This window comes from Arachis stenosperma, chromosome 8 (genome assembly GCF_014773155.1).
Source record: "Arachis stenosperma cultivar V10309 chromosome 8, arast.V10309.gnm1.PFL2, whole genome shotgun sequence".
Lineage (NCBI taxonomy): Eukaryota > Viridiplantae > Streptophyta > Magnoliopsida > Fabales > Fabaceae > Arachis > Arachis stenosperma.
The window spans coordinates 54,766,257-54,792,503 of NC_080384.1; the positions used below are offsets into that span (position 1 = coordinate 54,766,257).

The 26,247-nt window shown below is 36.4% G+C and overlaps 8 protein-coding genes across 9 annotated transcripts; 4 read left to right on the forward strand and 4 right to left on the reverse strand.

Moving 5' to 3' along the window:
• Positions 1-24: 24 nt before the first annotated feature.
• Positions 25-1,956, reverse strand: LOC130944920 (probable xyloglucan 6-xylosyltransferase 3). Its single transcript, XM_057873516.1, has one exon. It carries the CDS (start codon positions 1,704-1,706, stop codon positions 354-356), a length of 1,353 nt encoding a protein of 450 aa, XP_057729499.1. The 5' UTR covers positions 1,707-1,956; the 3' UTR covers positions 25-353.
• A 5,441-nt stretch (positions 1,957-7,397) lies between these two features.
• On the forward strand, positions 7,398-8,368 carry LOC130944295 (vesicle transport v-SNARE 11-like). Of its 2 annotated transcripts, none has more exons than XM_057872560.1 (5): positions 7,398-7,494; positions 7,562-7,620; positions 7,703-7,885; positions 7,952-8,113; positions 8,188-8,368. In XM_057872560.1, exons 1-5 carry the CDS (start codon positions 7,398-7,400, stop codon positions 8,338-8,340), a joined length of 654 nt encoding a protein of 217 aa, XP_057728543.1. In that variant the 3' UTR covers positions 8,341-8,368. The 2 variants fall into 2 exon arrangements, with proteins under 2 accessions (XP_057728543.1, XP_057728544.1); XM_057872561.1 differs by having other exon boundaries at positions 7,398-7,491.
• A 104-nt stretch (positions 8,369-8,472) lies between these two features.
• Positions 8,473-10,337, forward strand: LOC130946250 (pentatricopeptide repeat-containing protein At5g61400). The gene is made up of 2 exons (XM_057874922.1): positions 8,473-10,015; positions 10,169-10,337. The coding sequence occupies exons 1-2, from the start codon at positions 8,473-8,475 to the stop codon at positions 10,306-10,308; spliced, it is 1,683 nt and encodes a 560-aa protein (XP_057730905.1). The 3' UTR covers positions 10,309-10,337.
• A 421-nt stretch (positions 10,338-10,758) lies between these two features.
• On the forward strand, positions 10,759-12,233 carry LOC130944294 (putative pentatricopeptide repeat-containing protein At1g74400). The gene has a single exon (XM_057872559.1). The coding sequence runs from the start codon at positions 10,778-10,780 to the stop codon at positions 12,080-12,082; it is 1,305 nt and encodes a 434-aa protein (XP_057728542.1). The 5' UTR covers positions 10,759-10,777; the 3' UTR covers positions 12,083-12,233.
• A 302-nt stretch (positions 12,234-12,535) lies between these two features.
• LOC130944293 (galactoside 2-alpha-L-fucosyltransferase-like) lies at positions 12,536-14,597 on the forward strand. Its single transcript, XM_057872558.1, has 2 exons — positions 12,536-12,822; positions 12,909-14,597. Exons 1-2 carry the CDS (start codon positions 12,648-12,650, stop codon positions 14,342-14,344), a joined length of 1,611 nt encoding a protein of 536 aa, XP_057728541.1. The 5' UTR covers positions 12,536-12,647; the 3' UTR covers positions 14,345-14,597.
• A 456-nt stretch (positions 14,598-15,053) lies between these two features.
• Positions 15,054-16,820, reverse strand: LOC130944297 (uncharacterized). The gene is made up of 5 exons (XM_057872562.1): positions 16,650-16,820; positions 16,414-16,556; positions 16,224-16,333; positions 15,501-15,643; positions 15,054-15,372 (listed from the first exon to the last, which is right to left on the reverse strand). Exons 2-5 carry the CDS (start codon positions 16,553-16,555, stop codon positions 15,330-15,332), a joined length of 438 nt encoding a protein of 145 aa, XP_057728545.1. The 5' UTR covers position 16,556; positions 16,650-16,820; the 3' UTR covers positions 15,054-15,329.
• A 584-nt stretch (positions 16,821-17,404) lies between these two features.
• On the reverse strand, positions 17,405-23,767 carry LOC130943772 (uncharacterized). The gene is made up of 20 exons (XM_057871789.1): positions 23,600-23,767; positions 23,435-23,504; positions 23,299-23,341; positions 23,099-23,176; positions 22,917-23,004; positions 22,725-22,807; positions 22,220-22,277; positions 21,680-21,790; positions 21,537-21,594; positions 21,296-21,392; positions 20,791-20,826; positions 20,530-20,666; positions 20,279-20,349; positions 20,134-20,187; positions 19,606-19,748; positions 19,090-19,230; positions 18,728-18,964; positions 18,502-18,561; positions 17,982-18,233; positions 17,405-17,835 (listed from the first exon to the last, which is right to left on the reverse strand). The coding sequence occupies exons 1-20, from the start codon at positions 23,727-23,729 to the stop codon at positions 17,683-17,685; spliced, it is 2,100 nt and encodes a 699-aa protein (XP_057727772.1). The 5' UTR covers positions 23,730-23,767; the 3' UTR covers positions 17,405-17,682.
• A 1,368-nt stretch (positions 23,768-25,135) lies between these two features.
• LOC130946907 (transcription factor MYB41-like) lies at positions 25,136-25,965 on the reverse strand. The gene has a single exon (XM_057875803.1). The coding sequence runs from the start codon at positions 25,881-25,883 to the stop codon at positions 25,233-25,235; it is 651 nt and encodes a 216-aa protein (XP_057731786.1). The 5' UTR covers positions 25,884-25,965; the 3' UTR covers positions 25,136-25,232.
• Positions 25,966-26,247: the final 282 nt, after the last annotated feature.

Genomic DNA, 26,247 nt, shown 5'->3' on the forward strand with positions numbered 1-26,247 from the left:
GAATTTGCATGTCATTCATAGCAATATATCAAAAGGATTCACTTCCAAACATGGAAGAATAAATTAGGGGCATGAATTCATGGCCAAGAAGAAGAGAGAATACAATGTGGGTGCTCAGTATACAAGCATATCAATCATTCATCTCCGTAAATAAAATTTGTTTTTGCTTACTGATTACTCAAAAACATGGTAACAGGGAGATATATAACTTATGAAAGAATTTCATCCTATAACAGTTCACAAAAGGGGCAATCCGAGCCAACAAGTCAACAACAAGAAATAATCAAATTCCAATTCTAATTATTGCCCTGTAACATCATCAATCATCACCAAAACATGTTTCTCACCAATCACTAGCTCTTTGATTGAGTGGTGCTTGGATGATGTCTCCTTATATCGAACTTGTCTACGAATTCCAAAGGAGTGACAGTCTCATTCCTGATCCTCTTGATCTTGGGGCTCAAAAGCCCGCGATGACTGAACCCGTAGAGCTTGAGCACCTGATTATCAGCGAAATTGAAGGCCCTCTCCATGCTGCTGAGGCACCTCTCCACAGGGTAATCCCCATAGCTCCCACAAGGCTTGCAGCCCACGAAATGCGTCACAAACGGCCACCTCTCGTCGCCAAGCCCCGGATGATACTTCTCCGCCATCTCCTCGTAGCGGTCGACAAGCCCAGCCCAGTAGCCGTGCAGATAGTAAGAATTCTCAAGGAAAACCTTCTCCATCCACACTTTCTTGAACAGCAAGAGATATATGAGGGCAGACTGATCGTCGGCCTCAAATGCTGGGCGGCCTTTGAGATTGGCAGTGAGGATCCTGCCGGCTTCCTCCCTGATGGGTCCTTTTGGGCCCATGGGGGCCCACTCATCAAGCAAATCCAAGGACCACTGGCAATTCCTAAAGAGGAAGCTACCAGTATTGACGGCAATCCAAGACTTCTGCTCGAACAAGAGATCAGGGTAACCGTGGAGGACTAAATTGTAATTCTCATACTTGGAGAAGGGAAGCTCGAAAACCATGTCGGTGAAGAAGGCGTCACTGTCCATCCACCAAATCCACTCGACCTCAGGGTGTGAGAGCATCAACCGCCTAATCATCGGCAATTTGGCCCAATAACCGGCGAGCTCCTTGTCCAAATGCGCGATGTTGTAAACGATCTCGATGCCGTGAATTCTGCAGTAATCGATCTTGTTCTTGATGGATTTGAGAAGGTAGTGGTCGCCGATGGGATTATCGCAGGGTTTGGGCGGGGATCCGGTGAGGAGCAAGATCCGTGGCTTGCCGCGAACGAGGTTAGGGTATTCGGGATTGTTTTGGAGCCACTGCTGGCGTTCGCGGTCCCAATTGCGGATCTTAGGGCCGAGGGAGAAGGAGGAGCTGGCGTTGAGGGCGATGTCGGGCTCGTCGGGTTCGTTAGGGTCGGAGTCGGATCGGATCTCAGCGAGGATGCGGTTGGTCTCCTCGATGAGGTTCTGGTTGACGGCGTCGGCGTCGGAGGAGCCGAGGTTGACGCCGATGGTGCCGCGGAGAACGAGGATGGTGACGAAGCCGCAGAGGATGGTGATCTTGATGTTGTTGAAGGTTTTGGAGATCTGGCGGGAGCGGGGTGGGTTGCGTCTTGCATTGGAGGCGGCAAGTGCCGTGGTGGTGGGGAGGGCGGTGGCGGTGGCCCTCTTCTGAGCGGAGAGGGTGTCTTGGCCCATTATTGGTACGTGACAGGAGTTGCAATGATTAAATGAAAAATTGAAAATAATGGGAGCCTGCTAGCTCGCTCCCTCAGCATCTACGATCCATGTTATTGGTTTCCGGCAGAATCAACTATGGTGCCACCCCGACATGTGTCCAACACCCATTTCTTCCAACGATTCTTATTTTATTTCACTCGCTTATGTTGCGCCATTCATCATGTATAAATAATCAATGCTAGATCACTAGATCTCTCCACTCTCTTATACTATATTCCTTACAACGCTTAGATACTCAAAATAATGAATATTATTGCTAAGGGTTTTTTTTTTTTTTTTTGGTAATCCTTTGTATTTTAGAACATCTAAATTCAATATTCACTATTCATTTTTTTTAGAATTTATATTTTTTAAAGTATAAAATTATTCACCATTAATTTTATAATTTTTATGAAACGTGTGTGTTTTATTATCTTAATTTAAGAATAATTACGTATTTTATCAATTTTTTTATTTTAGAAAAATTAGGTTCAACTTTTTTCTATTATTTGTTGTCTGTTGCTTGTTGTTTGTTGGTTGTTATTGTTATTTTTATTTCTTAGTGTGCTTGTTTTGTTGTTTTTGAGTCTCTGTAACTTCTTTTCCATGTTCGAGATTTCCGAGAGGGTGAAAACTTATCAAAGAAAAAAAAAAGGTAACGAAATTATTTGATGACGACAATAATAAATATCCCTTAAAATATTAATAATGTAGTTATTTCATTGCTTATATATACAATTTGCCAGAAGAATAAAACTTTGAAGCATCACTGATGAGTAGAAATCTTTGTACAAAAATAATATACTCACCTTCTCTTTCCAGTATATATATTGACGGAGGGAGAGAGAGAGAGAGTAGAGAATATTAAGTGATTAGGGTATTAGCAAGAGATTCTTGTTAGAAAAATCTGAATTATTAATGGTTGTTGGGTAATAATGTGCTTTGATTTCAAATAATGACAACCACGTTTAATTTGTTAGATATTGTTAGCGCGTTGTCTTAGTTAGCATACGTGTTTGCTGTCTCACAATGACATTAGATATAACTTACCAGTTTATATGCAATGAAAGCATAAATGAGTGGATATATATCATATATGCATGCAATTATTGCCATTAAATCAATCAGGTTAAACATATATATGCACTCTAATCGTGAATCAAAGACTCATACCTCTGTGTGTGTGATTTACCCTTTGATTTATGAGTAGAGTATGTCAAAATTTTTCTTGAATAAGATATTCAACATAAAGCACGTAGACCACAATACATGGCAAATGACAAATGCCCAACGACCGAGAGAAAAAGCATCAAATTTGGTTATGCTTATATTCTATTTTTCTTGAAAACTAATGAGATTCACGCAATGTGCGGACGATAAATTAATAATAGTATATAATAAATATTAAAAATAAATATGTTTTGTAAAATTAAATTAAATATGTGTAAATTAAAGTTAAATTTAAAAAGTATTTTATTTAATATAATTTGTAATATAAAAGATTTGTATGTTGGAGTTGTACAAAATAATATTTTTATTTGATAATTTAATTTTTGCATTTATTTTAGTTGATGGACTTGGTCTTTTTATGTGGCGCTCATCCTCCTTTTTCTTCATTGGTTATTGTTAGAATTATTGTTTTCTTCTTTCTGTCGTAGGTTCTTGCGAAAGTATGTTATTTATGAGTTATAAACACTTTTTATTATATTGTTTGTTCCATCTTTGCATCTATGTTTTTCTTCCAAAGATGTGTATTGAATTTGTATAGTTTTTTTTCTTCTTAATCTCTTAATGTAGTTTTTCAATGACATCTATAATAAAAAGAATAAAAATGTGTAGATTTTTTTTGAATAATTTATTTTTAATAAGAATAATTAAAATAGTATAAAATGAAATTACCTGTTAATATTTTTCTTTGACTCACTCTGTTAGACTCAAGTGATGCAAACTCAAAATAGTCTTGGAAAATGTTCAAAATTGGATCTTTAATTTCTTTCACATTGTGAGTGAAAAGTTTGCTTTCATTGTATCTTTCATTGCCCTATACAAATCATTTGCATCTTCTATTTTTAAATTTTTTATAATATAGATTTTTTTTCTTCTTGTAACAAATGTTTGAATTTGTTCATCATATTTCTATTCACAATTATATGCATATGTGTTCCCTGCAATGTTAGTAAATCATAGTTAATAATTAGTTAAAAAGGAACCATGAATAGCATATTAAAAAAGTATAATTTTAACGATATTAAAATACAATTATATATAAAGTATTATAAAATAATATAAAAAGTATAAAAAACAAAAATAATTAAAGTATTTTTTTCATAAATTTAATTTAAAAATATAATAAATATGTTTGTTTTGTACTTTTTCATCTAATAATCATTTCTAAGCAAAGAGACTCTTCTTTATTTGTGGGTGTTAATGTTTTCCATAGATGAACCACGCGAACTTTGATAAATCAATTGTCTTTTTGTTTGGTGATATTGTCCAAAGAATGACACTCCATTGAGTAAGTTTGAGATGTTGTGTAGTTCGAAAATAAATTTTTTGTGCTAAATTTGATGTCATTTGAAGGAATAGTGATAAGAAACTTATATAAGTAGTTCAAATAGTATGAAATTTAAATATTTTTAACGTAAAATTTATTATGATTATTAATATTATTATTACATTTGTAATATGAATGTTTATTATATTTAATAAGTTATTTATAGAAATTAACAAATTAATTATTGGAGTTCTAAATTTATTGTATTGTTTATAACGGTGAGATATAACAAATATATATAGATATGGATTAAATGTCTTTGTAAGTTATAAATATGATTACAAATTTTTGTATATTTTATTTTTTTTGCTGATTTGAAAATAATAGTTGATTTGGCAAAAATTGAGTGGTTAATTCTAATATTTTGCCAAGTAAGCGATGTTATTGCTGACATGACATTAGTAAAAAGAAAAAAATATTTTAAAAATAATGTGGATAAACTTATGTATCTACTTTTATATATTAAAAATAAGAGTATATACTCATTTTGGTCCTCAAAGAATTTTAGATTGGACACTTTAGTCCCCAACTAAAATTAATTACTCGATTGGTCCCTAACAATTAATTCCGTCAGTCACTTAGGTCCTTTACTCCGTTAACTCTAACGGAGGACAAAATAGTCCCTGACAACTCTAACAGGGGACAAAATGGTCCCTGACAACTTTAACAATGGACAAAATGATCCCTGACCCCTTTATTCGAAAACAACACTGTTCTTCTCCAATTTTTAACATATCTTGCATAACCCTAACATTCATACTCTTATTCTTCACATTCACAGTCTTCTTTTCCATCTTTTCCTTCATCTTCTTTAGCTCCAAGATTAAGCCATTGTGTAATTATTGTCACACGTATCGCACCTACCTCAACATGTCATGGATCACACACTTCCTAAATTTTTGTGATTGGTACATCCACCTCCTCTGCACTTCACCCACCAAAAGCATCCACTTCCACGTCTTCGATAACATCACCTCCAACCCCAACACGTCCACGACATCCTCAAGACCAAGTTCCCCAACTACTCCAAGGGCACGCCTTTTTCCACTCTCTAACAAGCAATATAGATTGTTGGACATTAGAACATCATGAGAAGATTCTCATTCGACATCATATGCAAATTCTCATTTGAAATAGACAACGAGTGCTTCATTCTTTCTTTTTCAGAGTCCAAGTTGGTAGACAGTTTCGACATCGCATCCAAGCTATCAGTATAACGAGCAATGTCACCATTGCCGCTCATATGAAAACTGAAGCGATTCCTAAACATTGGTTCGGAGAAGAAGCTGAAGGAAGCGATCGGAGTGGTGGACAATATGGTCATGGAGATGATAGGCAGAGGAGGAAGGAGATGGCAACGAAGCAACAGGTCTTAACAAACCAGACTTGCTGTCTAGATTCAGGGGATCCATCGAAGACGATAACTAATTGAGAGATATAAGTATTAGTTTCTTGAGTATGAATTTGTTGAAAACAAGTTGAAAATTGTTTTCTTGTGAACATTAAATTTATAGAGTGTGCATTGTGTAGTTTGAAGTTATAGTGTTTGACTGCTAGTGTTATGCGAGATATAATGGAAATTGGGAGAGAACAATATCGTTTACGAACAAAGGAGATCAGGGATCATTTTGTCTCCTGTTAGAGTTGTCAGGGATTATTTTATCTTCCGTTAGAGTTAATGGAGTAAAGGACTTAAGTGACTGACGGAATTAATTATTAGAGACTAATCGAGTAATTAATTTTAGTTGGGGACTAAAGTGTCCAGTCTAAAATTCTTTGAGAACCAAAATGGTTATATACTCTAAAAATAAATACGCACACATACACATTTACTACTAATTGCTCATCGTTTTTCATTTTAATTTCTGCTTTTGTTTTTATAATAATAATATAATCTAATAGAAATATAGAATATGAGATCGGATCCCTCTACAACATGTCCATCTTCACATCATGTTTTTGTCTCTAACCTGTCTCTCTGCATAACGTGAGCACGTTCTCTGTGTAGCCTTAGGTAGCTTTCCAAATTTTTTCGCTCTATATATGCATATGTATGTATGTATGTATCTTCATAAAATAAATGCTTGATACATGTGATACAATTCATCAGTTTGTAGAATAATAAGATGAAATTTTAATTAACCAAATACTAATAAACATAAAATTGCGAAGTGAAAATGATGATATCCTACTTAGCTTACTTGGTTTGTTTATATTTGTAATGAGTCAGAATAGGCTAATAATTCAATTAAATAATTTTTATTAATGGGTAGAATTTTATAAAAATAATGTAATCAATTATGCATGAATTTAGTGATTAATACTTTTTTTTAATTTTTTTCAATAAAATGATATTTTTCATCTCTTTTTGATTTAATTTAATTCTTTTCTGATTTACTATCTCTTTTTCGAATTTGATTTAATTATTTTTTAGTTCACTCTTATTCTTTCCCTTACAGCATCATAGAATGTGCACTATTAAATGATGAACACCCTTTCAATTTGAGTATATAGCAACCATTATTAAGAGTAGTGTTAGACACTACTTTAGTTTCCAAATTTCTTGGAATAATATTATATTGGGCAGGATGTAAAAACTAAAAAGTGATTGTATATTTTGCTGCTTCTTTGTAATATCAAATCAGTATCTATCTTTAGAGGAAGTAGAGACTTAACGATCTCACATTAGATTAATCTAGATAAAGAAATAAATAATCAAGGGAATAACAAAGTAATATAAAGAGAGGTTAATATAATTAAAATTCAAGCGCATTAAGCTTAAGCAATTAAGCAAGTTTCATTGTTATTCTTCTTCGATTCTTCGATTTCACAAGCAACGTAGCCTCTCCTCCGATCAATCTAAGGCCAAGGCTCCCGCCAATCTCAGCTACGGTATTATAAAAGCCACAACTTTTCGAGATTCAATTTCTTTGAGAAAACAAAATTAACATGAAAAATTAGAAAATAATGACGATCATAGATGGAAATCATTTCATTTCAGATCAATTTTTTAAACACTATTTCAAGACATGTAATTGTTATTGTTTCATTTTAGATCAAGTTTATTTGAATGGAATTGAAATGTAAAGTACATTTGGTGGTGGAAATTAGGAAAAATGAGTGCGGTGTTTGAAGGTTACGAGCGTCAATACTGTGAGCTGTCTTCAAATCTGTCAAGACAATGCAGTGCAGCCTCTTCTCTTGATGGAGGTAGTAATACCGTAATAGTTCTTTCTTTGATTTGCTTTTTGGAAAATAATTCATTAGTTTTGTGGTGCAGAGCAGAAGAAGCAGAAAATTTCTGAAATAAAAGCTGGAATGGATGATGGTGATACATTGGTACAACAAGACTTGTGCATGTCGTCATTTTTAGTTAGTATTTTGAAATGTCCGGTGATTGATATTTGTTATATATGTATAGATTCGAAAAATGGAGCTTGAAGCTAGGAGTTTGCAAGCAAGCATGAAGGCATCTCTTCTTGTCAAGTTAAGGGAATACAAAACCGATTTGAACAACTTGAAAAGTGAGCTTAAAAGAATCACATCGGCTGCTAATAATAATAAAGATGAGTTGTTGGAATTGGGACAGGCTGATACATTGGCGGTTGGTATCATTTTTCTTGCTCTGTTTTGGCAGTTAATTAGTTGATGTAATGATGATATCATGCAGGATCACAGAGGAAGACTGGTGATGTCTACAGAGAGATTGAATCAGTCGTCTGAAAGAATAAAGGAGAGCAGGAGAAGCATGCTGGAAACAGAGGAGCTTGGCGCCGCCATCCTCCAAGATTTGCATCAACAACGCCAGTCACTACTTCATGCCCACAACACGGTAACTTCATTTCATTTCAACATTTAGTACCATCACCTTACTAACTATCTAACCATATACGCAATGCAATGCAGCTTCATGGAGTGGATGATAATATCGATAAAAGCAAGAAGATTTTGACAGCCATCTCAAGAAGGATGAGTAGGAATAAATGGATTCTTGGCTCCTTCATGGCAGCCATAGTCCTTGCAATTATAGTTATCTTAACCATTAAACTCTCTCGTTAGCCCCCTTTCATGTAACAATACTCATTTTCTGTCAAGACTTTATATTTAAAATAAAAATAAAAGAAATTAGCGTCAGCTCCATAAAGTAACTAAAATGCTAAGAGGTGGAATCATGATTCATGAATCCATCCAATGTGGAAGTTGAAGTACGTCGTTGGTCGTCTTAGTCCCAATCGCACACTCCCGACTGCCCTACGCCTCGTCAACCACGCTTCCACCCAACGCCACCCTCCTCAACCTTCCTCAACCGTCATCTCTCAAACCAACTTCTCCAGAGCCATCTCACTCACCAAACAACTCATCCTCTCCAATTCCCACACCGCCTGCTCCTCCCTCTTCCACGCGCTCACCCACTCCCAAGCCCCCAACTTCGTTTCCGTCCTCATAGTCGCCTTCTGCGAATTGGGTCATGTCCAAGAAGCTCTTTCGGTGTATAGAAACGTCTCTTCTTTGCCTCTCTTGAAGGCTTGCAACGCGCTTCTTCACGCCCTCGTCAACACCCACAGATTTGATTCACTGTGGGAGGTCTATGGGGACATGGTGTCGCGTGGATTCTCCCCTACCGTTGTGAGCTACGGCATTTTGATGCAGTGCTGCTGCAGCCAAGCTGATTCTGTTGGTGCACGCAAGCTATTTGATGAAATGCTCCACCGCAAAATTGAACCAACCGTTGTGGTTTACACTATTATGATCCGTGTTCTTTGTAATGAGGGTCGAATGGGAGATGCCGAGGGCGTCTTCCGTTTGATGAGGGAATCCGGAGTGGCGCCTAATTTGTACACTTATAAGACTCTCATGGATGGTTATGGCAAGGTAGCTAATGTGATCCGGGTTTTCGAGTTGTATGCTGAAATGCTTTGGCATGGATTGCACCCTAATGTTGTCACATTTAGTACTATGATAGATATTTTGTGCAAGGTGGTGGGGGATCTGAAAACGGCAAGGAATTGCTTTGTGTATATGGCAAAATTCGGGGTTGTCCCTAATGCATATGCTTATAATTCTTTGATTGATGGATACTGTAAGGCTGGGAACTTGTCAGAAGCAATGCGTTGGAAGCTAGAAATGGAAAGGTCTAAAATCTCTCCGGATGTTTTCACTTACAATATACTCATTAAGGGTCTGTGCGAATCGGGGAGATTCGAAGAAGCTGAGGGTTTGATGCAGAAGATGGAGGCTGCAGGAGTTCTTGCGAATTCTGTGACATATAATGTGATGATTGATGGGTACTGCAAGAAAGGCAATATGGAGAAGGCCATTGAGGTGTGCTCTGAAATGGTTGAAAGGAAAATTGAACCCAATGTCATAACGTATTCTACGTTGATTGATGGGTTTTGCAAGAACAGGAGTGTAAATGCTGCAATGGGCATGTACACAGAAATGGTAATCAAAGGTCTTGTGCCGGATGTGGTGACTTACACAGCTCTGATTGACGGGCATTGCAAGCACGGGAACATGAAAGAGGCTTTCAGGCTGCTCAAGGAGATGCTTGATGCAGGATTAACACCAAATGCGTTTACATTTAGTTGTTTAATTGATGGCCTTCTGAAAGACGGAAGAACATCTGATGCAATCAAACTGTTCTTGGAGAAAACCGGAGCTGGTTTTGCTGGAGTTAAAATGCATAGCAGCCTGTATTCTCCAAACAATGTGACGTATGCGATTTTAGTTCAAGGTTTGTGCAAAAATGGACAAATTTTTAAGGCAACTAAGTTTTTTGCGGATATGAGATATAATGGTTTCCAACCAGACATGCTAGTTTATGTTATAATGTTGCAAGCACATTTCCAATACAAGCACATGCTTGATGTAATGATGCTGCATGCAGACATGGTGAAGACGGGGGTTGTGCAAAACGCTTCGGTACATCGTGTATTGTCTAGGGGCTATCAAGAGAATGGATATTTGAGATCAGCTCATTTGTGTTCTGAGTATTTAATGGAAGAAGATGATATTCAGCATTCTTAATCAGCACCTTTTTTGTTTTTCAAGAAAAAAAGAAAAAAAAAATTCGACAGCTCTAAATAGATTAGACCAATAAGCACAGCTGAATTAGGAGGTAGTGCTAGTTGAATCAGAGATTTCATAATTCAAGCCCCAGTATGCAGATGTGTCAAAACTCACAAGGAAAAGTTTTGCTACCCAAAGAGTTGTATTGCACTCTAGAATGATTGCCCAGTAGGAGGATATCTGTGGTTTCGACAAACAATAAAATAAAAATAAAAATGAAAAAATAGAACATTTCTGCTATGAATACTGGCCAAAAGTGTCAACGAAAGTATATTCATCAATGCATGATATCAGATTTTCCATGTACAATGAGTTGCAAAAATAAAAGGACGTCAGAATAAGATTGCTTGGCAAGTTGAAGCAGTACATTAACCTAACCATATAGCATTGTTGTTTCGTATTTGTGAGTCACTTACACGGTTCATTCATGACACCCTTGAAATGGTTCACCCCTTTGGTTCAAAGGAGTGTGAACAAGTTGGTTTATGTACCCATGTCTACGTCGAATCGCAAAGCCCAGTTCCACAATATCCTCAAGCCACCAAAGCCAAACCAGACCCTTAAGAAGTACCTTGATGGCAACAACCCCACCAAAGTGCTGCTACACTTCAGATATTTGATGAGAGAAAGAACCACTTTCAACTCAATAGACAGCTTCACTTTCCTGTTTGCCCTCAAAGCCTGCAACAAGAGACATTCCTCAATCCATGGAAAACAATTGCATGGTCTCATCACAAAATTTGGATACAAAGACATAGTCCAACTCCAGACATCACTTCTGAAAGTGTATGCTGAAGGGGGAAACCTGTGCAGTGCCCACCAAGTATTTGATGAAATGCCCACTAAGAACATTGTATGTTGGACCTCTTTGATTTCTGCATATGTTGACAATCATAAACCCAACAAAGCCTTAGAGACGTTCAGGATGATGCAGATGGACAATGTCGAACCTGATCAAGTCACAGTAACAGTTGCTCTCTCTGCATGTGCTGATACTGGGGCACTGGAACTGGGTAATTCGATTCATAATTTCATCCGGCGCAAAGGAGGGCTGAAAATAGATTTGTGCTTGAATAATGCTCTCATTAACATGTATGCTAAATGTGGGGATATCACTACAGCAAGGAGATTGTTTGACAGCACAAAGATCAAAGATGTCACAACTTGGACGTCCATGATTGTGGGGCATGCGCTGCATGGTCAAGCATATGAAGCTCTTGAGCTTTTCTCAGAAATGAACACGGGCTTCAACATAGTCCCAAACGATGTAACCTTCATAGGAGTTTTAATGGCTTGCAGCCATGCAGGATTGGTTGAGGAAGGGAAGCAACATTTCAGAAGTATGACCGAGGATTACGGCATTCGGCCTAGAGAGGCCCACTTTGGCTGCATGGTGGATCTCTTATGTAGAGGTGGTTGTCTAAAAGACGCATATTACTTTATTATGGAGATGCCGGTGCACTCTAATGCAGTCATTTGGCGAACCTTGCTGGGGGCTTGCAGCCTCCATGGTGAACTGGAGCTAGCTGCAGAAGCTCGGGAGAAACTGCTCAAGTTGGACCCTGACTATGTGGGTGATAGTGTTGCTTTGTCCAATATTTATGCAGATAAAAGGATGTGGAATAACAAGATGATTGCTAGGAATCAGATCAAACAATCAAGAGCTCCTGGTTGCAGTTCCATTGAGGTGACAAGTGGAGTTGGTGAATTTGTAATTGTCAATAATCCTTAGAAAAGGGAAAGATATACCTTGCTAGTCAGAATACCTATGAAAGAATCGTTTAGATATAGAAGCAAATTCAGCAAAGCTGTTAAGTTGTAAACAAACTTTGTAACCATGAAAAGAAAAATGATAATATTTATCATCAAATGACACCTTTCAATTAAGGTAAAAAGCTCTTTGTCAAAGGCTCGAGGTGAATTTTTTGCCAGCTTAGTTTATCAAAATTGATAGGTTGGTTATGGCATAATAAACTAATAATACGTCAAAATTAACCTCCAAGATTAATGACACAATAGTAGCTTTTGAGTTTTTAAATAAGGTAAAAATAAAATACATTCAGCTTCTTTGATCCTTTCTTTCTTTTTTCCCCTTCTTTCCAGGAGAACATATTAACATAGTGCTAGTAGTAATTTTATTTATTTAATCGAATTAAAATTGTTGGAAAATATATAGCAAGAATGAGTTAGTTGTATAGAAGGAAGGAATCCCGAAAATAGCGTGGTGACGAGTGCAAGTTGTGTGTGATTGAGATCGAAGAAGAGAAGGAAAGTGGCGAGTGCAGCAGTGGTTGTTGATGAAGAGGGTTCATCACAGGAATCATCATCAGGAGCAGAAGAAATGCCCTTCCAGGATAATGATGCGCCTCGCCGGTTTGTGCGTCTTCTCCACAATCATCCTCTCCGTCGTCTTCTCCCTCTCCCTCGTCCTTCGAGATCCTCCCTCCGACGCCGTCCCCATATCTGTGCCCCGTACGCTTCTTCTTCTTGCTTTTCTCTTGTGATCTAGGTAGGGTTTACACTTTACAACTCATTTCCTGTTTTCTGATTGCTGCTAGGTTGGAGTGACGATGCTCAAACAGATAAGCTGCTTGCTGGTCTTCTACCTGCTGGATTCGATGAAACCTCTTGTCTAAGCAGATATGATTCGCTCATTAATCGCAAAGGATTATCAGCAAAACCTTCTTCATACCTCATTTCTAGATTAAGAAAATATGAAGCGCTCCACAGAGAATGTGGACCTTATACTCAATCCTACAATAAAACAGTGAAAGATCTGAGGTCCGGCGTTCCAAGCCAGTCATCTTCGGCTGCTTGTAAATATGTAGTGTGGATTTCATACAGCGGTTTAGGGAATAGGATATTGACCATTGCTTCTGCATTCCTTTATGCTCTCCTCACCAACCGTGTTCTCTTGATTGATCCGGGACTTGACATGACTGATCTCTTTTGCGAGCCCTTCCCAGACGCTTCCTGGTTCCTTCCTCCCGATTTCCCTCTTCGTGCTCAATTCCATGATCTCAATCAGAAATCTGCTCACTGCTATGGGAAAATGATCAAGGATAAATCAGTTACAGCATCTGCAGTCCCTTCTTTTGTGTACCTTCATCTAGCGCATGACTATGACGATCAAGACAAGCTATTCTTCTGCGATGAAGACCAACGTTTTCTTGATCAGGTACCTTGGTTATTAGTCAGAACAGATAATTACTTCGTTCCGTCGCTATTCTTGATGCCGTCTTTTGAGCAGGAACTGAATCAGCTGTTTCCAAATAGGGAAACAGTTTTCCATTTCTTAGCTAGGTATCTGTTCCACCCCACAAATAGAGTATGGGGACTAGTCATTAGATACTATGAAGCTTATTTAGCTAATGTGGATGAGAGAGTAGGCATACAGATTAGAGTGTTTGACACCGGAACAGGTCCATTTCAACATGTATTGGATCAGATCTTAGCTTGTGTTTTCAAGGAGAATCTATTACCCGATGTTAACAGGAAGCAGGCTACTATTAGTTCATCAGGAAAGCCGAAGTCGAAAGCAGTACTCATGACATCCTTAAGCTCTGGTTATTCCGAAAAGGTCAGAGATATGTACTGGGAATTTCCCACCACGACGGGAGAAGCAGTTGGCGTTTTCCAGCCAAGCCATGAAGGATATCAACAAACTGAGAATCAGATGCACAACCAAAAAGCTTGGGCAGAAATGTACCTCTTAAGCTTAACCGATGTGTTGGTTACTAGCTCATGGTCTACTTTTGGCTATGTGGCACAGGGACTGGGAGGTTTAAAACCATGGATACTATACAAGCCTGAGAATAAAACAGCTCCAGATCCTCCTTGTCAACGTGCTATGTCGATGGAGCCATGTTTCCATGCTCCTCCCTTTTATGACTGCAAGGCTAAGAAAGGAATTGACACCGGTAAACTTGTTCCACATGTTAGGCACTGTGAGGATATGAGCTGGGGTCTTAAGCTTGTACATAACTATGCGTAGCAAGCTATGCTTGTGCATGCTTTTGTGCCTGTCAACTCAGCTGAAAGTTTTGCAAATTTTGTTGTACAATAGAATTAGTTATTCTTTTTAATCTTTATATTGTTATATGCGCAAACTATATAATATAAATCTGTGTGCCATTACTATTTTAGGACGATAAACTAAATTGCATGAAGTTATGCTCTCTTGACAAATACTGGCACATCGTTAGTTCTCTGAGGCAAACAATAGTACAACACAGCTGAGCTTCTCTTGAAACGGTTATGGTGATTTGAATGTGATAAACCATCCTTTAGTTGTTTTAGTTCAGTCGTTCCTTCTTTGAATATTAGCAAGTTTAGGCAGTTGTATGCGTTTCATATCAGATTATAATCGAGGTAAAATGATGTTGCCAGTTGGATCATTTCGAAACCTCAAAGCGAAGTCGATGAATGATGACTTGCACTGACTAAACATAACATAGGATCCAGGTTCGTTCCATAAAATAGGATCAAGATGACTTTTTATCACTGGACATAACCTCTGTCACTCTGTGTTTGGGGTGTGCTTCAGGATGGTAAATTTTTAAAATTCATTCATTTTTTCTTCGTCGTGTTTAACACATGGTGGATCACTCGAGGAACAACATGTTTCTTCTAAGCAAAGTTGCTTACTACATTTCTTCCTTTTTAAATTATAGCAAAAGCAGACACGAAAAATAGAGGAGAAATATGAAAGGGGCAGAAGGAAATTCTAATTAAGATAGTAGCAAAATCTATCATGTATCAACATCCAAGCTTGGGAAGCAAAAGTGAAAAACCATCCAGAGTGACATAGATGCTGTCAATTATCCAGGTAGTCGAAAGCAAGATCATTGTGCATACGGCAAATCTGTTGGTTTAACTTATCAAACCACATTCACAAAAAGAAAAGGAACCAACACCCAATCATACAACAGTTTAGGGTTTCAAAGCCATCGAAATTCAGCTTTGTTCTTATTCAGTGATCAGTTCTTCCTTCCTTCACATAATATAATATGGTACCCATGCCTGCAACATCAATACATCATTATCAAAACAATCATTAACATATCTGCCTAAATAGAGGAAGAGAAGGAGCTAGGTGCTTGTGTGAGGAGTGGGAATCAAGGGAATAACAATGAGTTAAAGGGATATACGTTGACTTGAATGGAGCACTGGTGGCTCCAATAGGCGTGGCAAATGCTACATCCTGAAACGGTCCAGCCATCTTTCCTCGTGGAAACCATCCAAGGTCTCCACCCTTCTTTCCTGATGGACATTCAGAATATTCCTGGGCTACCTGTTTGCAGAGTGAAATATTCTAGATGTAAAACAATTGAAACGGAAAAACATTTATACGTGTAGAGAAATTTTAATGAACGAATAAACTACTATTTCCAACTATGAAAGACTCAAGCACTCGCAAGTCTAACCATGACGAGATTGGATTGGTTTTGCAAAACTACCCTTAAACTACTCATTTTGGGTAGTTTTGTCAAAATAATCCAATCTCTTGTAGGTGTCAAGCTAGTTTACATATTTCATGGTTAGAATGGTGGGTATTTAAATCTTTCGTGGTCAGCAATGGGGTAGTTTATTCTAAATGAATAGATTCCTATTTCTTCTTTCCAAGAATTCTGCACCAATCCCTGGAGCAATTTTGAAGGAAAATATTCATGCTTATGATACTCAAGCCAAAATAAGATTCTTAGTCCCACAATGAACTGAAAACTCAATCACAACTTAAAAAGAAATATGAACAAATGATGCAGATATATGGAATCATATATTGCTAATGCTACATTAGCAAATGATGTTTGAACAGACCACCCACTAACTTAAGAACCCTACCAAATGCAATTAAACTCAAAGAAAATTACCTTTGCAAACTCTGCTGGTGGGACCTTATCTCCATTTTCAAGCCAACCATCCTGCAGCTTCTTGTATGCCTCATTAATCTTACCTTGCTTCTCACACAGGATGTGCCTTGCTGCACCAAATAAAAAGCATTTAATATGAATACACCAGCAGCGATAGAAAAATCCAATAAAGTGGCAAATCATATGCTACCTTTGACATAGGTGCAGGTACCAAGCCCATCTGCACTTTTGGCACCTTTTCCTTTGCCCTTAGAAGCATTCTCATCACTTCCACTTGCTGCTTGTTTCCCCTTTCCCTTTCCAGACTCCTTTGGCTTTGAGTCTTTTCCCATTCTTCTCGAGCAAAACAGAAAGGGGACAAATGAAAAAACGCATCGTAAAACAGAGTAACAAATGGGACAAATCAGCTGGAAAATAAAAAATCACCTGAAAGCAGTAATCTACACGATGCGAAACTAGAAGCTAAAACAAGAAGATTGCTATTTGATTTTTGCGTGATGGAACAAGAGCGATGAGTTTTTAGTCTTACTCCAGTGGCAGTGGAGAATCGCATTCCCTTTTTTTTTTTCACTATTTTCATGTGTTTTAGAACTTGGGTATTACGATACTATCCTTCCATGAGCCTCATTGGGCTACTCTATGGATCGGCCCGTTATTGTCTATTCACCCATCAAAGACAAAAACTAAAAGAAGAAAGATGAAAGATAATGGTCTAATGGATTATATTTATTATGTGTAAATTTTACAGGATTTGTCATGTCCATCTTTCTTGTTTCTTATTTTATCTTTTCCCCATAATATTTGTCATTTTTGTTTTTCTATGCACAATGTTGAAACTCAACTTTATTTTATCCTTTTTTTTTTTAATTTCATGTTCATATGTTATCTAAATTTTATAGTGTCAGGTCTTAACTTACTACATAGGGTATTAATGCTATCACTCTGTCATTTTAAATAGTCCCATATTTGTTCTAAAAAAAATAAAATAAAATTGAGTGAATGAAATTTGTCTTTAACTGTAATAAGATTAATTGGAATCTAAAAGACTCCACTCCACAATGTCATTTACTATTTTTCATCTTTTGAGTTACTTCTATCAACTATTATTAAAGCCTTTTGCACACGTCATATACGCTCACTCCATAGAGCTCTCAATTTTGTAGGCACCAAGCTTAAAGAACTAAACCATTTGAGTGAGTAAATGTTTTAATCGAAACGGCAAATTCAAATAAATTTCTATGATCGGAGCAGGAAAGTTTAATAACATCTATGTACAAAGAAAATCAAGTTAGCTTCTAATCAGCGTGACATCAGTAGTATATGCCCTAATCTCGAGTTGACATGCTGACAGCCTAGTATCATGTTCTAAAGGCTTCAACTAGGAGCCTAATTAGAGTTCAGACCATATAGCACTGTGTCTTGAAAAGCTACTTTCCTTCAAGGAGAAACCATGTTGAAACTACTCAGATTCAGAATCTGAAAGTGGTATTTGATAAGCACCCTTTGGTTCCGAATCCGTCATAGAAGGATGCTGATTTTTAGTCGAATCTTTAGTTTGCCGCCTTCGGAGACCATCTCTTGGTCTCTGATTTCTTTCATCCTGGGAAGGTTCCTGTCATAATGAAAGGCAGAGATAGTACATTCCCTGTATTACTTTTTCTCCTTATAAAATGTTGAATTATTTTCCAAAACCAAAGATGTGGAAAAATACCAGAATGTGATACATGTTCTGCTATGCAAGATTTAGCCAAAAATTACCTCAGAACTTGGTTGACTTTGTGGATTTGATTCAGATGTCTGAGCTTGGTTCCTTCGGAACCAGATGGAACCCATAGAAATTAATGCTCCCAGAAGCAAGAAAGGACCAATTCTTGGATCCTCTTGGTAAACCAAAAGTCCTCTAACAACACCCTGAATCCTCTGCTTGAGATTTTCCAAAGGAACCTTTTGCGCAGTTCTGGACCAACCAGGATCTTTGTCATCTGGAACAAGAGCTGGAGTTCGTAGTGTCTGTGAAGATGCCACGGAAATGAAATAAGAAAACGATAAAGAATTTGACCCCATCAATACCTATCTCTCATTTAAATGCATCAAAATGAATGACATTCATGAAACTATAATCACATAAGTAGATGAAGTCTTTGAATACAGCAATTGACCAGAATTCAAAAACAAATAATTGATTTAAGGAGGCAGAGGAAGCATCCCAAGTTATGTCCCTATGTTATATGGTGCTAAACAAGCAAAAGTTGTAAGTTAAAACATAAAAAAGACTTACAAAGAATGGTAATTCTCTTGTGTCACCATCTTTTATTATACTTGCAATCCATTGGCTTATCTGGAGAAAAGCAAAAAAAAATAATAATAATAATAATATAATGAGAAAAACTGGATTTAACATCATAATTTTAGATAAGTTATAAAAGAAATGCCAAACTAATGGCAGACAAACATCATACAAAGCACCATTTGCGATGTGGAAATTTCAGTGTAGAAGAACAAACCTCTGAGATATCACTTGCACCCTTATATCTAGCTACAAACTGGCCTGCTTGATCATGTTCACCCTCTAGATCTTTCATCAGCAGAGATTTCCATGTCGGTTTTTCCTGTGTCTTGGTATCCATAGCACTGCTATTCCTCAGGTAACGAATAATAAATAACTGAGGAATATCATCAACGCCCGTGTGTTGTCCACAAGTCTGCTCGCTAGCCGGACCAAGGTAAAATCGACAAAAATCCTATGGAAATATATTTCGTTAATAGCTCAGGCTAGAAATAGTTGCAAAGACGAGGAAGAAAGTGCACTGCATTCAAACAAGCTACAAAAGGAAGTAAAAAATCAAACGTAAAACAAAAGGATTACCTTTTGCTTTTCACCATCAAGCCAAGCAAACGTCAACCGCTTTCTTTTAATTACCTCCACAGCTGGAGCTAAGGTTTGATTGTCAGATGATGCATCTGCCTCATTAGGCTTAGACAATGTTTCTTTGACCCTGCACATAGTCTGTGGATCTGAATTACAACCTCTTCCAAGCATGATAACAAATGCTTCTTTAAAAGACAAAAATCTAGTTCTACAAAGCAAACATCATGAAAAAAATAATGATAAAATGTGTAACTATAATCAATACATAACGCACATACCCTAGAAAACTAATCCCTGATTACAAAAGAATGTGCAAAATACACAAATTTTGCTATGTTCTTTGTACATCTCAAACAAAGAAAAGTATGAATCTAGTGGCATAGTCATATAGATTGCCTTGTCAGATCCGAGGTATCTTAACAAAGGCAACAGGGAGAGGCCTGTTTTATGGAACCCAAATAAGCATAATGAAAAAATTGAGTTTGTGACTGCATCAAAGACAAAAGTACATACTTCACGCATTTTGTTCAGCGCAAGACCTGGCCTTCCTACTGCAATAGCGCAATACCAAATAATTGTATCATATCCAGCACGAGAATAGCCATGGGGATCACAACCAAGCTCCATTGATGTCACACTTCTTAATTGAGGAAGCTCTGAAAGAAGAAAGAAGAGGGAAAAATGCAACACACTAGCTAGATTAGGGCTTATTCAATAAGAACCTAATTTACAAATATAAAAAAATTTTGAAGATTGAAAGTCTTAAGAGTAATAGTACAACCCAGATTATTCATTAAATCCAAAAATTAGTCAAACCTTACGAAGTCATTTTCTATAAACAAGGTTCGCTCAGATTTTTTATTTTTTGCTTTTTTCCTTTTTTTCCGATGAATAAGATACCAACATTTCCAGCAACCGAAAGTTCTACAGTGTACTTATTGTACAAGAATCAAACCATACTTGGCTTATTCCAAAAATATCTTACGTCAAACTAATCCAGTTTAAGATTATGTATGTGCCAAACTATAAATCTATTTCTACCTTGCTGTTTATTATTTTCCATCATCTTCAAGAAAAATGAATTGTCTACTGAACCTGTAGCATAGAATGCACAGATAGTCAGTCAAATTAAAAGGAGAGGTTAGATCAAATGGTTCTTGGGTAGTATGAGAAGGAAAAAACAGACCATGGTGCACAACAGGTTTGACACCTGGGTCTTTAAGAAATACGACAGCAGGTGCAGATTCTACGCCAAATCTGAATTTTTTTTTTTTTTAAAGAATGAACAAACAATTAAATACATCATACAAGGTCATGCAATGAATCAATAAGCTAGTGAACATAAATATTCAAAACTGTGTATCACCATCTACATGGAAAAGTAGTACATAGAATAATCTGTTGACAAGATTAATTTTTGTAAAAATCATCACTTACGCTCCCATCCAATAGGAAGACTCCTCTTCCCGCCAAAGAATGAATGCGAATGAAGCATAATCCCAATAGTCTTTTGCTGCTTGTCGAATAAATGGAGCAGCACGTTCCCCAGATTTTGTGAAAAAGATTACTTTTACCTATAAACCAAGGGTCCGCAGAAACTAAACCATTAATGTCCTTTATAAAACAATATTTGCGTTAGAAAACCAACGAATCAAACATTTTGAAATCAGCATGTGGCAATAAGAAAGGGAATTGTACCTTATGATGACTACTCTTTCCAAAAAGTTTTGGCACCTGAAATATTTTGAAAGTTTTAAAATAAACTTCCACTCAGTAACCATAGAACTCTAAGCAAAGACGAATTATAATGCCAAAAGGAAATCAAGTGCAAGGGTGAATTAATCTTCATATTTACTATATGAACCCTATTTAGGTTTCAGTTGTGTTTAACAGACCAGTACCATGAACTATGCTTCTCCTTTCTTCATTGCCAATACGATAACTAAAGGCTGATGTAATGCTTTTTTAATTATTTTATTGTAACCAATCACATCCTCTCTTTTGTTAGTCACCTTGCTCCGCCGTGATATTTTTCTTTAGCAACTTAATTCTCCAACAACCACTGTGGTTTGCCGCCAAAATCACCAGTGTTTAAAGGATTGTATCACTACCACAGACATTTTTATTTTGAGAGATAGAGAACTCTGCTTTGCACATTGACACAAACGAGCAGTATTATATCTTTAGAGTTCAGAAAAATTACCAGTGACTCCTTCGAGTAGTAGTTAATTTGAGGTAAAGCCAGTACAGTTGTTGCAAACCAATTTGTAACCTTGTCCACAGTAAGCTCTCCATCAAACCTATGTGGGAAGAAATCATGTAACATGTATGTAATAATGTGTAACCATCGATGTTAAATATATCTGCTGACAATTGAGTGTTAAAGGATTTATAAAATTGCAGTTGCCACTATTGTCAAATCCAGGTCTTAAAGTAAAACTCACCTACTAAAACATTTTACATCACGGCATCCGGGAGGAATAGCAAGAAGATATGGAATTCCTGAATAGTTCAATATGTCAAGATAAGCCAGACATGATCCTTCTCTCAATTCAAAACTAGAACTTTGACTGTATTCAGCACATACCATTTCTGAAGTAAGGTTTTCCTGTTGATCTTTTATCAGCTAGGTAGACAGCTAATTGCACCTCACCAAGTTCCACCATACCAGTATTTGCAAACGGATGCAATAGAGAAGCTAAATGCAAAGGAATTAGTCAGAATCATCTCATCCATATAGTAGTGAGCGATATAATGGTAAGAGTCCTAAATCACTTAAAGATGATAGCATTTATAAGTATTTGGACAACCCTCTACATGCAGCAAGCTTTTGAGATTGAGTTAAGCTCAATTAATTGAGTTAATGTTTGCATATCTCTTTAAGAAAGGAAAATCTTCTTCCCAAGAAAAACGGAAGAAAAATAGATTGGTACCCTGCCATCATTTTGGATGAAGAAGCCCTCCACAAAAAGGGAGAAACGGAAAAGGCACAATCACTCAATACAAAAATATCCTTTCATTATGAAACAAACATGTAGTTTCTAATAATAATAATAATAATAATAATAATAATAATAATAATAATAATAACAACAAACAAACAGGAGTTCATCATCAATAAACATACCAATTTTATTCCAGGATTCTGAAAATTGAGCACAGTGTTTGCTCCCCGATGAATATAACTGATTCAAATGCATTTAGCATGGATATCAAGTCAGGCATCAATGAAACAATAAAGAAATTAAAAATTGTGGAATCAGGCAAGAGAGTGATACAGAGTTTGAAAAGGCAAGATCAATCAAACCTATCTTTTGAGAGACAGCTACAAACCCAAAAGTAAACTTGCTATAAATTAATTAAGCATTCAAAGTTACAAATGTGAACCAATAGAGTTCTTAGTTTCCAAATCTTAGAGATAAAGTAATGACAAAACAACTCATTTGCCAGCATATTGTCACAGGAAGAAACCAATAGATGATGCTTGAGATATTTGAAAAATACAAAACTGAACATTCACAAACTCGAATGCTCATTAATAAAATTCAACTGAAAGGAATTCTAACAGTGAAATGCAATAATCGTAACGATAGGAAATTAAAATATATCAGTATATTGTATGCTGAATATACCTGAATTAGCCATGGCTTTGTAACTGGAAATATAGACTGGAAGTCTAGTGCGGTAATGACTTTATGAGAATGATCAATAGGCCCTGAGAGGTGAAAACAATGTAAATCAAAATTAAAATATTTTGCCTGTCTTATATCCTACTAAAAGGATCTATATAAATTCTCATCAATCACGTTGGAGTGTTAACTAACCAGAAGGAGGAGGGACATCTAGTAGAGGGAGATCCAATTCCGAAATGCGTTTTCCAGCACAATTCTTGCTGGCATTCTCAAGAATATGCTACCACCAATAGACCACATTATAAGAGAAACAAGCAGGGAACAATTGTAGAAAACATGCACAAGTCTTCAAAGGATGAGAAAGAAATACTCACAAGTTGATCATCAATCCCAAATAGGTCATAATCTCTTTTCCACAAGGGATTTGTCAGCAACTCATAAGCATATTGAATCTGTAAATCATGCTACGATTAAAACGAATGACAGAAACAAAACCATAGTAAAAGCGGAATGAGCATATGCATTACATGGAACGAAACCATAAAAGCACACAAATAAGTTGCAAAAAACGAACCTTTAAGAACTGACAAGTATCAGGAACTTTGGGACTCGAATTCCTGGGAGTGCAGAGAATGCAGGTGACAAGGTTACCAATTAATTTGAGAGCTAATAATTTCAGAAAACAGGAGAGTGAGGAGATGGAAACATACCAATTGGATTGAAGAGTGTGGTAAGAGTCTCTGACTTTGTCGACCGGACTATAGGTGTCGATTTTGAGCACTATGATCAGCAAATCACAAAAAAAAGTTTATGTTTTTGAAGAATAATAATAAGAAGGAAGAAGAAGGAGGAGGGGATTGAGTAGAGAGTAGCACCGTCGTAGTGGGAAGGGGGGAAATAATTGGGAATGAGGAGAAGCTGGTAGAGCATGGCGAAGGCGAAGAGAATGAGAGGGAGGGCGTAGGCTCTGAGAGTGGAAGCCATTGATGGCGAAGAAGGAGGCATCACACTTCGGATACTTTGAGGTTTGCCGCTACCACAAGTCTTGTTTCTACCTCAAGTCTTCACTTTCGTCTTTTTGAAAGGAAGAAAAGAAGAGATAAAAAATTATCTTAAATTTTAATTTTAAAATTAATTAATCTTAAACTATCTTATCAAAATTGATTTTAAAAATTTCAAACTATCTAAATAAATATTTAAAATTTAACCCTAAAAATTATATTTATTGAAATAAATATTTATAATAGTCCAAAATCCAAATGAATCAATCATAATAGCAAAAGAACATTCAAAAAGCTACTTAAAAGAAAATCCAAAAATAAATTCAAAACTAAAAATTTGATTCACCAACAGTCCAACATACAAATTAAAAAATATGAGAAAATTTGAAAAAGAAAATAACTTGTGAAAAAAAAAACAACAACAATAGTATAGGTTATTGTAACCACCAGTTAAATTTTAAAACATTTGAAAATTCATATATATTCAAACATTTAAAATTATAAATTCAAGTTGACAAAAGTCTTATAAAACATTCAAAATTTCATAAAATTAAACATTCAAAATATTGGTGATTAAATCAACGTTGATGAAAACAATCCCGTTAGATAACGGATAAGGATCTAACCAATAATAAATTAACAAGTATTTTAAATTGCATTCTATATTAATTAATTATTATTAATTAATAATTACAATTATTTAAAGTTGGCTGGTTAAAAATTGTTTATCTATACTTAAAATTGATGGTCAAGACATACTTAAAAGTGGTATAATTATAAGCAAGTTTTACTTTTATTTCATCTTTTTTTTTTCAATGTTATTCTCTTAGCTATATATTAAAATATATAGTCATGAGAACCCATGTTTATCTAAAGGATGGGATGTATTTTCAGTTATTCTTTTTTATCATAAAATTATAATACATAATAGAAAAATGTATTATCATTGTAATGTTTTGTGCTTTTTTAGTATATTATTATATTATTATTGACTGAAAATCAATAAATCATATGAAGATATGTTGTACTGTTATTGAGTTGTTTACCCGAATAAGTGATTTTAGGAAAATTAATTGAGTGAAAGACACACACAATCATTTATGTTTGAACATCTAAAACTCTAGGTCCAAATTTAGCATAAATAAAATACTTAGAGAAGGGGATGAAGGAGAAGAAGTAAGTGGATGCAAATAGAAGAAGTGGTTTGAAACATGATTAGCAAAGAAAGTATTGAAAACCAAATAGCAATAAGTAGTACATAATAGCATCTGAGAATGAATTTGGGAAGACCCAAGTAGCAAGAGGCAGAGGGAGATAAAGGGGTGATATAAGCAACAGAATCAGCTTCTATAAACATGCGTTTGAAACAAGCTTTTCAGTCTTGTCAGTAGTCAAAATATGTATCTTACTCTCGCATTTCTGTGGGACTATAGAATCCCAACATTCACCAATCAATCACACATTTTACATATTGTAACTTTATTTTAATTTTCATTGATAAGTGTCCTTACAAATCCTGCATGTACAGGCTTATTCTCTCATCCTCATACCTTAACATTTGAATAAATTCAGGAGCTTCTGCAATGCTGTCATCTAGAAAACTCAATGTAGAATTACAGGACTCAGCGCAGTGCCAACTGTGATGATCTGCTGGAACAGAAAAGGCTTGAATAGCCTCACCCTTTTCGTCACCATTCATTAGCTTGGAGAAGAGTGCTTTTGCAGCTTGGTTGCCAGAGAAGGAATTGGCCATTTTGTTGAGTAAGCATGGCACAAGAAGCTGCTGCTGCTGAGGAGTGTGTAATAAGTGGTTGTTCTTGTTGAGAGAAGAGTTCCAGTAGTTCTTGATCTCGTTGTCAGTTCGATTAGGCAAGTGCTTGGCAATAGCGGACCACTTGTTGCCAAGAAGTGCATGGAGTCTTAGGATGGTCTCCTCCTCATCTCTGCTCAATCGGCCTCTCTTAATGCCAGGTCTGAGGTAGTTAAACCACCTCAGTCTGCAACTCTTTCCACATCTTGCAAGGCCAGCTTTGTCGGGCAAGGTGCGCCAGCTTCCAGGGCCATAAGTGTGAATGTATGCTTTCAGCTTCTCATCTTCTTCAAGAGTCCAAGCACCCTTCCTCACATGCTCATGGCTGCAGCAAGGAGACCTTCCCATTTGTGGCTGTGGAGCACCCGTTCAGACACACATGCCTTTAACTCACAACCTGACAACCATCAATGGAGGACTTGGGGCCTAATCATGGTCCTTCCTCTCCAAATTTTTCTTAAATAAATTCAATATAACATTATCAGTAATGCTATATATGGACCACCACATTTTATGATTTATAGTCATTAATTAGTCATTATTAATATTTTTAATAGTCTAAGATTACATTTAAGGGAGATGCTCATATAAAGACCCTTAAAACTTCTTTTTGTAAAAACGCTTACGTTTGGCATTATCATTGGACGTATTAATAGATCGGTTATTTTAAATTTCTTAACAAATTCGAATAAAACCGATTTTTTGTATAACA

Bases quoted from the DNA above. Each gene is read 5' to 3' on its own strand.
- LOC130943772 (XM_057871789.1), bottom strand. From the start codon at position 23,729: ATGCCTCCTTCTTCGCCATCAATGGCTTCCACTCTCAGAGCCTACGCC. The intron at 22,808-22,916 runs GTTAGTTAACAC...TTCACCTCTCAG, and splicing joins AGATGTCCCTCCTCCTTCTG to GGCCTATTGATCATTCTCAT. The intron at 20,188-20,278 runs GTCTGTTTTTTC...TCTATGCTACAG, and splicing joins CAAACCTGTTGTGCACCATG to GTTCAGTAGACAATTCATTT.
- LOC130946907 (XM_057875803.1), bottom strand. From the start codon at position 25,883: ATGGGAAGGTCTCCTTGCTGCAGCCATGAGCATGTGAGGAAGGGTGCT.
- LOC130944293 (XM_057872558.1), top strand. From the start codon at position 12,648: ATGAAGAGGGTTCATCACAGGAATCATCATCAGGAGCAGAAGAAATGC. The intron at 12,823-12,908 runs GTACGCTTCTTC...GATTGCTGCTAG, and splicing joins CGTCCCCATATCTGTGCCCC to GTTGGAGTGACGATGCTCAA.
- LOC130944294 (XM_057872559.1), top strand. From the start codon at position 10,778: ATGACACCCTTGAAATGGTTCACCCCTTTGGTTCAAAGGAGTGTGAAC.
- LOC130944297 (XM_057872562.1), bottom strand. From the start codon at position 16,555: ATGGGAAAAGACTCAAAGCCAAAGGAGTCTGGAAAGGGAAAGGGGAAA. The intron at 15,644-16,223 runs GTAATTTTCTTT...CTCTGCAAACAG, and splicing joins CACCAGCAGAGTTTGCAAAG to GTAGCCCAGGAATATTCTGA. The intron at 15,373-15,500 runs GTATATCCCTTT...TTGATGTTGCAG, and splicing joins AGTGCTCCATTCAAGTCAAC to GCATGGGTACCATATTATAT.
- LOC130944295 (XM_057872560.1), top strand. From the start codon at position 7,398: ATGAGTGCGGTGTTTGAAGGTTACGAGCGTCAATACTGTGAGCTGTCT. The intron at 7,621-7,702 runs GTACAACAAGAC...ATATATGTATAG, and splicing joins TGGATGATGGTGATACATTG to ATTCGAAAAATGGAGCTTGA. The intron at 8,114-8,187 runs GTAACTTCATTT...AATGCAATGCAG, and splicing joins TACTTCATGCCCACAACACG to CTTCATGGAGTGGATGATAA.
- LOC130944920 (XM_057873516.1), bottom strand. From the start codon at position 1,706: ATGGGCCAAGACACCCTCTCCGCTCAGAAGAGGGCCACCGCCACCGCC.
- LOC130946250 (XM_057874922.1), top strand. From the start codon at position 8,473: ATGTGGAAGTTGAAGTACGTCGTTGGTCGTCTTAGTCCCAATCGCACA. The intron at 10,016-10,168 runs GTTTGTGCAAAA...TGCTGCATGCAG, and splicing joins GTATGCGATTTTAGTTCAAG to ACATGGTGAAGACGGGGGTT.